This window comes from Caloenas nicobarica, chromosome 1, assembly GCF_036013445.1.
Source record: "Caloenas nicobarica isolate bCalNic1 chromosome 1, bCalNic1.hap1, whole genome shotgun sequence".
Classification (NCBI taxonomy): domain Eukaryota; kingdom Metazoa; phylum Chordata; class Aves; order Columbiformes; family Columbidae; genus Caloenas; species Caloenas nicobarica.
The window spans coordinates 41,339,717-41,351,985 of NC_088245.1; the positions used below are offsets into that span (position 1 = coordinate 41,339,717).

The following is a 12,269-nucleotide window of genomic DNA, read 5'->3' on the forward strand; positions in this document are numbered from 1 at the left end:
TCAGGTGTCTCTTCCCCCTTTTCTTTGTGTCTCCTTAGTCTTCCTGCCACAATCTTTGGCAAGATACTTGTCATTGTGTTACCTGTATGGGTTATTTTTCTCCTTTCTTGATGTTGCTTTGGGCTCTTCTCATGACTGATGTGAGCTATTTCTTGTTTTAAGAATTATTTTTTTCAAAGGCAGTACAATGTCGTCTTAGAGCTGTATGTACCCTTCTACCTTTGGCCTCCATGCCAAGGTGTGCCTCTGTTTTCAGTTTGAAACAAACAAATGTGTCCTAAATACTTGGAATGGTATTTCCCCTCAGCAGCTCAAAGGGAAAACAACACCACATTGTTGGAATGGCTGGTTGGGTCAAAACTTGTCTCCCTGTTTCATGACAGGTTTTCCAGACCTGGCATCTTCTCTGCACACTCTTAGAAGGAGATGTTTTAGTTCTGAACAGCCAGTGCAGTCTTTATGTTCTTTCCCTGATTTCATGGACCTCTTTGGCTACCTCCTGCTGGCCTTACTCACTTGGTATGTCTCTTCCAGCGCTCCTGGGCGGAGCTGCAGTGGGACTTGCAAATACTGGCTCTGTGGGCGTGGGGCAGCAGACAACACCCAGCATAAACACTACCAGTCAAATAGACCCCAGCTCCATCGAGAGAGCCTATGCAGCCCTCGGACTCACCTATCAAGGGAACCAGATGCAGACACAGCCCCAGGCTCAAGTGAAGAATCAGCAACAGGGACAGTCACCCCAGGGTCTGCGCCCTATGAATCCTATGAGTAAGTTTATCTGTTTCTGTTAAAATACAAACTACAGGCAACTTTCCTGTGCTGTATCTAATGCAAATTTTCTTAACCTACTAGCTTAATACTGCTAGTTAATTAGAAAAAGCTGTATGGGATTGCAGTTATCCTGCCTATATGCCCCATGACAAGCGTGTTTATGGGATGAGCGCTGTGAATGCAGAGGAATTCCATGGGGAAGGACTTGGGAGATTGCAAAGAAGAGTAGCGGTTGGTTGCAGGCTGCAGTTTGGGCTGTTTCTGCACCGAAGGACATGCTGCTTCTGAGTTACTCAGGAAAAGGCTGTTAGGTAGAATACACTTGTTAATGGGATGACTGGTCCTCAAAGGTTGCATGTGACTTGTACACTGCTAAAACTTTGCCTTCCGGTTTGTAAAGCATTTTTAAAAAAAAGAGGGTGAGGTAAGGGTCCTGAGAACTTAGTCTTTAAACAATTAGGTTAAAATAATGCACAGTAGAAAACCATGTTAGAGTGTCTTACAAAGAGATTAATTTCTAGAAACTAGAAAATGTTACAGTGAGGGCCTTGAAAGGTTGAAAGGAATGTGTCACCATTTTACTGAAGCAAAATGTTTCTTTATAGACATGGGATTTGGGCTGTGCATTCTTACTGGGCACTCCTTGTAGAACTGATAAGAAAATCAAAGTGAAGAACTGAAGGTTAATATAGAAACGACAAGCATGGAGGGTGTAGAATTTTGACTATTGTTTCATTATTAGAAGCAAGTCGCTAAGGAGGGAATTACAACACACAAGATAGGAATGATCGGGTCATGGCCTACATGACAACAGGGCTAGTTTAGGAGAAGCAGCAGGATTTGGTGAGGACTGCAATGTGAAAAGATTTAGTCCTAAGTAGATCAAACAAATGGTCATTTTTGGCAGTTGAAAAGGGAGAGTTAAGGTGAAGGTTGACAGTTGTCTTCTACACCAGCTTGCTCTCAGATGACAAAGTGAATTTGGGAAGGAGAAGAAAGTGACTAAGGGAAGGGTGGCTGGAGGCAGCTTTATGAAAAGACTGTTAAACACTTGGTTGTGGTATTAGAGGTATGTATTAGGCTTGATATCATTAATTTCAGTGGATTTCTCTTGTACAAAGTGTCTTATTTTTCTTGAAATACAGATTCTGTAGGATTCAGATGTCCTAAATATGTGTAAAGCTTGGTAATGGTTTTCATGCTACCCTCAACTTCACAAAGTGATCCATTTTGAAGCTCCAAACAGAAATGTACTGCATTTTTCTTCACTATTTGAATCTTAACTGTAGTGCGTGAAGAAAGTAGAGGTAATGTTTCTGGTGATTGAGATTTGCTGTGATTCAGAAAAGCAGATTTTGGTATGTAAGAAATTACTAGGGGTTCTTTCTGCAAAGGATTGTCAGATTTTCCTTCTTAGTATGAAATTGGAGTTAGTTATAGGATCCTTCAATATGGAATGGATGAGAGGGGGGTAAGTCATCAGATGTAGGTGGTAGCCGATGTTTCAAGTTTTTCAAGCCTTTGTGAATATATATCCTGAGCCCCTGTGTGACAAAAAAGCCCCAACCACTTATAAACAAAAAAACCCAGAAGTGGTTGGTAATGCTGAATCTTTAGTTAGGGAGTCACAGTAAAGGGCTCTGGTATATAATGTTTGCAGTAAATTGAAAGTGCTTGTTCATTAAGAAGTTTGAGAAGATGTGCAGAGGAGTAATGTGGCGTGATGCTTCACTTGGAGGTTACGAGTGTTGAACCTCAGACTTCTAAGTTTGTAAAAGGAGGAGCTCCCTCCACAAAAATCAAAATACTTGAAAGTCTGGACCTTTGTTATTACTGAGCAATTACTGATTTTTGTACAGTAAATGGGCTGTTTATTTAAGAATACTTATTCTTCTGTTTTATAGGTGCAAATCCAATGGGAGTAAATGGAGGAGTAGGGGTTCAGACCCCTAATCTGCTGCCTGACTCAATGTTACATTCAACCATGAATTCTCAAAAGTAAGTTGACGTATTCTTTGCACCTCACTGATTTTGTTTTGATCTCATGGCACTTCTTGCGTAAACAGTGGGGTAAATGCCATTGATGGCTATCTATCTCTTTGGATTTTGTAGCTTTTGTTGCAGTTTTCCAAATCCTTGGGTAGGACAGCATGTACTCTTTCACGGCATTGTTTTGGTGTCTGTGCAGCTGTTGCTGTAGAGTTTGTCCACTGATTAGGGAATGGCTGAACTAGCACTTTGTCCTAACATTATTCTAAAAGAGGCTATGACTGTAAGATGACTAAGCTTGGGCTAGACTTTTGCCCTCAATTCTTTCTCTGTTTTTGAAGCCCCATGATGAGTGAAAGCACCAATGTTGCCAGTTTGGGAGCCATGCCAACAGCTCAACCATCCAATACTGGAATTCGAAAGCAGTGGCATGAAGACATTACTCAGGATCTCCGAAACCACCTTGTTCATAAATTGTGAGTAGCTAATAACAAAACAATCTCCTGCTGGGTGAGTTGCTGCTTCTGAAGTGTACGTGTGGGGCAGGAGGAAGCCTGGCTTCCAAAACTGAGGGACCAGGGAGTGAGTTTTTTCAGGGTACATGAGAAGAGGAAGCAGAAGCCTGACAGATGGAGCTGCATCTACCATTTCGGGGTTATATTGGCACATCCCGCTCTGTACTCAAGCCAGCTATACGGGGGCACTGGGGCAGTAGCAGTACCACAGTCTGTCAGAAGATTTGCTTGCTGCTTTGTGTTCAGAGCACCGCGGTTAGTGCTGCTGTCCCCTGGTCTGGGGACATCCTAATCATTTGCGTGCTTTTTCCTGCTCCCGCTCCTGCAGAGTCCAAGCCATATTTCCTACTCCTGACCCCGCAGCACTGAAGGATCGGCGTATGGAGAATCTGGTGGCTTATGCTCGGAAAGTGGAAGGGGATATGTATGAATCGGCAAACAGCAGGGTGAGATGCCATCCTCTGTCGTCCAGTCGCGTATCTCTGCCTTGACCCCATAGTGCTGGGGAGGGAGAGGGGTGCAAGCACAGGCGAGGCTCCCAGGCTGAGGAAGCGCGTGTTCAGGGTTGCTGGATGGGGTCTGGGAACCAGCCAGCTGCCGGCTTCTGCCCAGGTGTGCCGGGAGTCGGGGTGGTGCCTGTCGGGCTGTGCTGTGCCCGAGACTCCTCGGAGTTCCCGAAAGGCAGCGTGAAGATCTTCAGTGTGATTCTCCCGAAGCAGCAATGGACATGAGAAGAGGAATGTCTGGTGTTGGCCTAATGGTTGCCAGCAATGCCCTTAGCAGAGCCCCTTGTTGCCGGGCAGAGGTGAGGGCAGCTCCTGCGAAGGGAGAACCACCCGCACCCAAGCCAAAATGTGTGTGTGTGAGGCTGTTTTACGAGGTTGGATCACTGGGACCTGTTGCCTTTACTTATCGTGTGTGTGTCATCTCCTTTCCTGACTTGTGTTCCTCCCCAACAGGCAGAGTACTATCACTTGCTAGCAGAGAAGATCTATAAGATTCAGAAGGAGCTGGAGGAGAAACGAAGAACCCGGCTGCAGAAGCAAAACATGATCCCAAATGCTCCGGGCATGCCACAGGCTCCCATGAATCAAGGGCCCAACATGGGACAGCCGCAGCCAGGGATGTCTGCAAGTAAGAACAGTTGGTTACTGACTGTCGGGTGCAGGGGGAACTTGTACTGTCATTTTGGTAGGCTGGTGACCATTTTGCACTTCTCGTTTCACAGATACCCAGCTTGCTCAAAGTTAAACAGAACTTTCTCCTCTTCTGAAGTACTTGCAAAATCTTTGCTTTCCTTTTGTGTTAATTAGTGCCTATAGATTAAGATAAAAGCATTTAATCTTCTGAACAAACAGAAATATTGTAGATGGTTACACGTAGTTTGAGGGTGGAGGGAATGGAGATTTTTGCAGCCTTAAAGTTGTAGAGCTTCAGTCTCATTAGATTCACCTTTAGAATTAATTGATTTAAAGATAGCTTCAGTTACTATAAGAGAAATACGGTTTTTTTAATAAAATTTGGTTGTGTGCTGTTTAAAATGATCACCACTATTACTGGTGTGGCTAAGCAGAGAGTATGATGATTGGAGTGCTTGAGTATTTATGCCTTTGAGAGTTTAGAAAGTGCTCGTTCTGTGCCACGTTTGTTTTTTTGGACAAATGGCCTTCGCAGCATGCAGTGAAAACCACATTTCGCTTTTTTCCCCGTGTAGCTGTCTTCAACTTCACAGTAGTTCTGTTACTTGAATTGACCTTCCTAATGCTAAACAGATTATTATGATTATCATTATTATTATTTATTATGATTCCCTGCTAAGTATGCTTTTGTATATTAGAATAAAATTGACTTTGAAGTGGAGTTAATGATCAAAACTATCATGCTGCTAAAGAGTGTAATGTCTCTTACAACATTAGGAAGGGACAAGGTGCTGCAGGTTGTCTGGTATCTGGGTATATTTTTATTTGAGTAACAGATAAAAACAGGTAACACAAATTACTGTCGCTGATATTTCTGGTTAGAAGGTGGAGAGAGGCATATGCTGACATTGTAATCTTGTATTTCCAGTTAAGTCCTGTAAATAATTGAAATACAGGCTTTTAAACTGTACATTTGTAAATAAAATTGCATCCCATATTTTGATTTAACTGCACTTTTAAAAATTATTTGAGCCACAATCTGCTTTAAGATAAGGTTTTTTCCTACTTGTGATTCTGGGCTGACAACTCTGGAGACTGAACGTCGTCTTTCTTAAAACTGAGTGCAACAGTTCTGCAAACATGCTTTCTAGAGGGCTGCCATTCCCCCCACATGACTTTCCCAACAGCTTCCTTTTCAGAATGAAAAGATTTTTCTCCTTGATTGTTTCAGTCTTACATGTTCTTAAACACTGTACAGTTAAGAATGGAGTTTTTAAGACACCTCATGGAAAGACATGTATAGCTGTTAGTGGCACTGTAAGAAGTTGTCTAAGAAGATGGGGTCAAAATTTAAATTAGTCACCTAAGACACAAAAAAAATTCCTGGTTTTTTTCCCTAATGCTGCAGAAAAGTCCAGTAGATCCAGGCATATGCTACAAGAACCTTTGTATGAGTTCTTTTTTTCCTGCTTAAATTTGAATGCATCTTGGTAAATCCAGTTCTGGGTCTTTTTGTGTTTGAAGTCAGAACAGGATTTACCGAGATGCATTACCAAGATCAAGAAAGATTCTTAAAGGTTGGTGCTGTGACTTTGTTTGCTGCAACTTCTGTAGGAAGTGATCTTCAGCAGTAGATGTGACACTTCTGGTTATTTATTGTGTATTCCAGTAGTTCTCAAACTTCAGAGTTGTGATGAATACTCTGAACCGTATAGTTTTCATAGTGTTTTAAATCTAGAGGTGCAATAACAGTTTAGAGTGATCTGTAGAAGATCTTGTGGTCTGGAATATTTATAAGCTACTGAGTTTGCCTTTGTACTTTGATAACATGCTTCAAATTTGTCCACAATTTCTGAAAGGTGACCTTAGTCAGAGGATATTCCTGTCAATGGGACATGCTTGTATTTTCAAGGAAGTTTTTGGTTTTGCTTCACATGTTGAGGACTCTTGAAGTGTGTTTTTGGAGTTACTGAGCTGTGTCATTAATTCCTTGGTCTTTTTATACATGGGTTTTAGTGTGTAATTCTCACTAAAATGCTCGGTGGATAAAACCTGGTGATCTTCTAAATGCCACGATCTTATTCCAATGTCTTTTTTCCAGATGGTCCTCTTCCCGACCCAACCCTGATACGTGCCAATGTGCCAAACCAGATGATGAATCGCATGCAGGCACAGCCAGGTAAATATTTGAAGAAAAATCGCTACTGTGATTTTGAAGGAATCTCGGAATTGGGCAGCTCTTGCTGAAGTGTCATATCCCTTGTTTCATCTGCAGTTTTCCTATTTGATTAAGAAAATAGCTATCTCTCTGGTGTAATACTTACATAACTATATATATATAATACATATATAAAACTATCTTTATCTCTCCAATAGCATTTCATGATCTTGCGAATTTAAGAGCTGCATGTTAGCTGCTTGCTTTGTTAAATAAAGAACTTGATGGCTTTGGAACTTCTGATTGTGTGAACATAGGATGGTGGGGTCAGTCAAACATGGTAGGCCTAGCCAGCTTAGATGAGGACATGTTGGTGGTAGAGAGAAGATGGTGAGTTATTGCTCAAAAGGAAGGGGCAGAACCTTTGTTACATATTCAAGTTTTGTAGCCAACCCACAAAGTACTTAAGGAATTGAAGATACAGTTTGGGATTCAACAAGTGAATTTCTAATATATAATTACGATAATGCAAGTTTCTATAGAAAGCTGATCTTTAGCAGTAGATGTGACACTTCTGGTTACCGATCATGGATTCCAGTAGTTCTCAAACTTCAGAGTTCTGATAACAGTGGAAACAAGTCTTTTGGGGGAGAAAAATCTAGCCTGTATTCTGAAGGGGGTTGGTAGCTTGGACACTTCATTTTTAAAATTATTCCATGTAACTGGTTGATAGAAGGAAATATTTCCTTATAGCATTGCATGCTTGAAAACTGGTTGCTAGGAAATTAGATTAGGAAGAATCTGACGGTGTTTCTTCTCCAAATGTTGAATGATGCCCAAAGGAGAATTTAGGTATTTGCTTATATGTGGTTTTTTGGCACAAATGCACAGGAATGAATCAGTTTGGCCAGATGAACATGCAGCTGTCGCCAATGGGACCCCGGCAAACCCCTCCTCTTCAGCACCCTGGACAGCTAAGCCAGGCTGGGGCCATGAACCAGGTCAGCGGTGCTTTGGCCAGTGTCGAGCTGGCGGGTTCACTTCTGTTGGCTGGGGGTTCTTTAGAATAAATAAAAAAATCAAGCATTATTTCTTCATTCTCTTCATCCTTTGGTTTCTCCTTTTGCATCTCTGTTGAAAGACTTGTCTGGTCTAAGCTTTTAGATCTTGGTGGTAAAAATTGCCTAAAATGTAAGTTTAGGTGGCTTTTTGCATTGTTGCATCCCTAAAATAAAGAACAAAAATAAGTCTTAAGTCACAGTCTCAATCTGAAATCTGTATCCTTTTCCTTAGCTTACAAGGGAAATCGTCATAATTTCTGTCTTTTGAGAGGAGCTATTACATAAGCAAGCTTTCCATATTGTATCCTGCAGATAAGCAGCAAACATCAATTTTTGCAACAAGATAAATGTGTTGTATTGTAAAATCTTATGGAGTTCTATGCACATTGTGTGAAATGAGTTTCTTTTCGAACAGATGGGATTTCCTCCACGTATGCAGCAGCCAGGAGTTGGCCAGCCTTCTGGTCAGAATCAGTTTCTACAACAGACCCAGTTCCCTGCTTCTTCCCCGGGAATGAACACAGCAAGCATGCCTATGACTCAGCCTGGCAATCAGACACCAGTTTCTCAAGTAGGTTTCTGATTTCTGGAAGTGATGTCAGTGGGCTCTGTCATATACTGGTTTCATCGTTCAGTTTGTAGTAATGGAAGACAGCTTGTTTTCTCAAGATGCTTTTGGAATTATAGTCAACTGAATTCCCTTACTGAGACTCTGCATTTTTCTGATGTAGCACTGGGAATGGCAAGGGTGGCACATTGTTGGCTTGTTCTCAGGCTTTAAGTGTGACAGAATTTTTTTTAAGTTTGTTTTTATGGAGCAAAGAAGAAATGATTACTCAGCATGCAGTAGTTAAGAATTTCTTGCTGAACAGCAAAGCATCAGAACCTGAGAAATTAAGAGATGGTGGAATAAGTCAAAAAGGCATGTCTATCCAGGACCAATGTGTGTTGCTGGCTTTGGGGGATAGGAGGGTTGTCACTACTAAAGATCTGAACTTACAGTCTAGCAGTTTCCTTTCTGTCCTTTCCCTCTCCCTTTTCAGCAAGAACCTTTCAGGCCAGGAAGAAGTAGGGAACGTCAGTTTGCTTCTCGTTGATGCTTCTTCCTAGTTTGCAGGCAAGATTATTGTGGAGTGACAGCTTTTTTCCTTGACCAATACATTTTTTTCTTTTGTAATCTTGTAATGGTACAGATAGAGTGGTACTTATTTCTGATGATAAATTCAGTTTCTAGTCTTGGGGGTGGGGTCATGGGCACACTATAAGTGTATTTGAATGCAATTTCTCACTGTACTGCTTTGTCCCATATTCTGAATGTACAAATCTGCAGTTTTAGAAGGAAATGTTTTGCCAACCGGGAGTGTAGGTGTGCTGTTCTTTGAATATATCAACAAGTAGAAGTTATTCTATTGAAACTTCTATCTTAAAGCTGAAAAAATGAAAAAACAGCTTTATGTTCACGTGGAGCAAAATAAATCAAATAGGTGATTTCTCCTCTTGAAATAGAGTTTTTAAAAACAAGACAGATAGTTTGTCACATTTTTAAAAGTATGCCAGTAACCGTGGGAAAGCAGCCGTTTGACAGTGATTTCTGTCGCTTTTCTATTTCAAGTCATTGCAAATGTGTACTTGTTTTCCCACAGGCACAAATGACCAGTGCTTCCTGTCCTGTGAATTCTCCTGCAATGGCTCCAGGTTCTCAAGGGAGCCATATTCACTGCCCACCTCTTCCGCAGCCTCCCATGCACCGAAATTCTCCTTCTCCAGTACCTAGCCGAACCCCAACACCTCACCACACACCCCCAGGCTTGGGATCACAGCAACAGCAGGCAGCAGCAGCTGCTGCCCCCACACCTACTCCTCAGGCAATGCCACCTGGACCGCAGTCGCAAACTATGCACCCCCCTCAAAGGCAGACTCCAACACCTCCACAGGCACAGCTGCCTCCACAGGTCCAGCCTCCAGTGCCAGTTACCCCTTCTGCGGAGCAGCAGCAGCAACCCTTGTCCCAGCAAAGCACGACTGCATCTGTTCCCACCCCAACAGCACCGCTGCAGCCTCAGCACCCCACAACACCTGTAAGGAAATACTTTAATTGTGCCTTGCCTGCAAATGTTTTAAGTGTAAGGTTTAATTTCAGTTGGTCTTTATTTCTGCGTGAGTCTGTGATGATGGAGGTAGCTTCTGGCATATTTAGTATCAAAATAGGTTTTACTGCATTTGGGAAGTAACCTTCTTACATCAAGACAAGTCTGTAGATCATCTGATGTTTCCAGAGAGGGAATATTTTTCAGAATTCTAGTGCATGTTCTGAAATTTACTGTGAAACAGGGTTGAGGTCTGTAGTTTTGTCTACATACGCATGGTGCTGTACAATAGGGAAACAGTATGTAATTTTCTGTGTACTAGACCTTCAGTGCATGTTTCTGTTGCATCTTTTTCTATAATTGGAGTTGTGTAGCATTATGTTCTTCATATGAAGCAACTAGAAGAAGAACTAGAGTGCTTTTGAACTTAGTGGAAGTGCAGTATAGGTAAAAGGTAGATTAGAGAAAGGAAAATAAATTCATTAGAAGCCAGTTTGCAATGTGTGTTTTGTTCCCTCAGCTTTCACAGCCAGCTGTAAGCATTGACGGGCAGGTGTCCAACCCCCCGTCCACCAGCAGCACAGAGGTGAACTCTCAGCAGACTGTTCCAGAGCAGCAGCAGCCACCCTTGCAGGAAGTGAAAATGGATATTAAAACAGATGAAGGGGAACCAGAGCAAGCAGAGCTGCAAATAGAGGAAAAACCTGAGGTGAGATTGTTGGTCAGTTGTTGGGTAGAATATCTAGTGCTGCTAGATGCTATCTCCATGCAAGCCATTCCTTCCAGAGTTTGATGAGACCTGTAGGTGCTACCTGCTGCTGCTACTTTGACTGTTGTCTTCCTCTGCTTCTTCCTAAAGAAGGGTGTCTGTTTTGTGGCGAAAATGTTGGTAGAAGCCAGTGGCCACAGGAAGGACTGTGATATGTGGTTGCAGTGTTGAGTCTTTTTGGTAAATGTCAATGTAAGGAGACACTCAGGTCAGTCCTTTGGATGTTATTGGCAGCTGTTAAATGTTAGAACAGTGGATATATGATGGGCTGCTTTACTGGGCTCTGACAACTTGTCACTGAGGACAACTGGGAGTGTGGCTGACAGCAGCATCACCCTGGAAGCCCCAGTGTAGGAGACACTGTCAGACCTGCCTGGAGAGCTCGACTTGTGTGTTGTCTTTCAGCTCAGAACTGGTTAGCAGCTTGTTGCTACTACTGCAAAGTTAAAATGTGTATTCTAGCACATCTGCTCAAGTTGTAGGCAAGTTTTGACTCCAAAGTAGATACCCTTAATCCTTGGGAAGAGTGGTGGGTGGGATGGCAGACAGGTTTAAAGGGCAGAAATGTGGATGGGTGACTCACAGGGGACTAAGTGACAGGCTCCAAACTACTTTTCAGGTGAAAGTAGAACCAGTCATGGAGGAATGTAAACCAGACCCAATGGAACAAGAAGAGAAAAAATCTGAAGTCAAGACCGAAATACCAGAGGGGGAAGAAAGACCTACTACTCCAGCTACTCAGTCTTCTCCAGCAGCTGGGCAGTCTAAGAAAAAAAGTAAGTAGGAACACTGTTTTGACTGAAATTCACTGCATCTCCCTAGAGAAATCTTCTGAGAAAAAAAACAAAACAAAACATGAGCTTTCTTCATTGGTACTCAGTAGGCTTATATGCATTGTTCTTTGTGGCTTTTGGACAAAAATTACTAATAACACATATGCTTGTAATTGGCTTTGGGCAAGTTCTTTAAGGCTTTAGTATTAGAGATTAAGCCTTAGTAAAATTGTTGCTACGATAAAGATCTGAAGTACTCCTCAGTTACAGATTTTCTAGATGAGTTTTTTCTTGGGACTTCAGAGAGGGGCTGTATTTGGAATGTAAACCAGCTCTATTAAATTTAGCAGTGTCTTTCTGTGATAAAAACAAGATTCTCTTTATTTTGGCCATTTCTTTGTGTCCAGGTGATCATTTTAGTATCCTCCTCAGAACTGAGTGTTTCAGAGGATAAACAAGCTGTGCTAAGTAACTTAAACCCATTGTCTGTGGTCTTTTTCCACAGACCTCACATTTTTCCAGTAGGTTTCTTTCTCACAGCTGTTTTTGCTATCTTTCTAATGTTGATTGTTTTTCAAAAGTTTTCAAGCCAGAAGAGTTGCGGCAGGCACTTATGCCAACACTGGAGGCACTTTACCGTCAGGATCCAGAGTCTCTTCCATTTCGACAGCCTGTGGATCCCCAACTACTAGGAATTCCTGTGAGTGTCTTAGCAAGATACTTTCTTAGCTTTAATTCAGAACTACTATACTATCACATACCTGTTTGAGAACAGCTTAAGTCTGTCTTGTTAACGTTTTTATATGGAGGCATTTGAAGAGGTTTGGCTTTAGGCAGTGGAACATAAAATATCTGACTTAGGAAGGCTTGTTTTTTTGAAAATTTGTTCGGTTCTGTGTTCCTTTTGAAAAATAAGCAGGTATACCGTACATTGAAGTGATTACCAATAGATCCCTGGTGCTGTGTCTGCTTTTTATTGATCATGCTTCACGTTGTGATGCTTC

The 12,269-nt window shown here is 42.0% G+C and overlaps 1 protein-coding gene across 3 annotated transcripts in view; it reads left to right on the plus strand.

The window, feature by feature from the left end:
- EP300 (E1A binding protein p300) overlaps window positions 1-12,269 on the plus strand; it is a 65,052-nt gene that overhangs the window by 29,629 nt on the left and 23,154 nt on the right. For all 3 annotated transcript variants that reach the window (XM_065629333.1, XM_065629316.1, XM_065629324.1), the window contains exons 7-18: window positions 535-771; window positions 2,679-2,772; window positions 3,105-3,239; window positions 3,607-3,724; window positions 4,238-4,412; window positions 6,519-6,596; window positions 7,467-7,576; window positions 8,052-8,207; window positions 9,280-9,714; window positions 10,244-10,432; window positions 11,112-11,268; window positions 11,847-11,965. In XM_065629333.1, coding sequence (XP_065485405.1) covers window positions 535-771; window positions 2,679-2,772; window positions 3,105-3,239; window positions 3,607-3,724; window positions 4,238-4,412; window positions 6,519-6,596; window positions 7,467-7,576; window positions 8,052-8,207; window positions 9,280-9,714; window positions 10,244-10,432; window positions 11,112-11,268; window positions 11,847-11,965 — 2,003 coding nt within the window. The remainder of the gene's footprint in view (window positions 1-534; window positions 772-2,678; window positions 2,773-3,104; window positions 3,240-3,606; window positions 3,725-4,237; window positions 4,413-6,518; window positions 6,597-7,466; window positions 7,577-8,051; window positions 8,208-9,279; window positions 9,715-10,243; window positions 10,433-11,111; window positions 11,269-11,846; window positions 11,966-12,269) is intronic.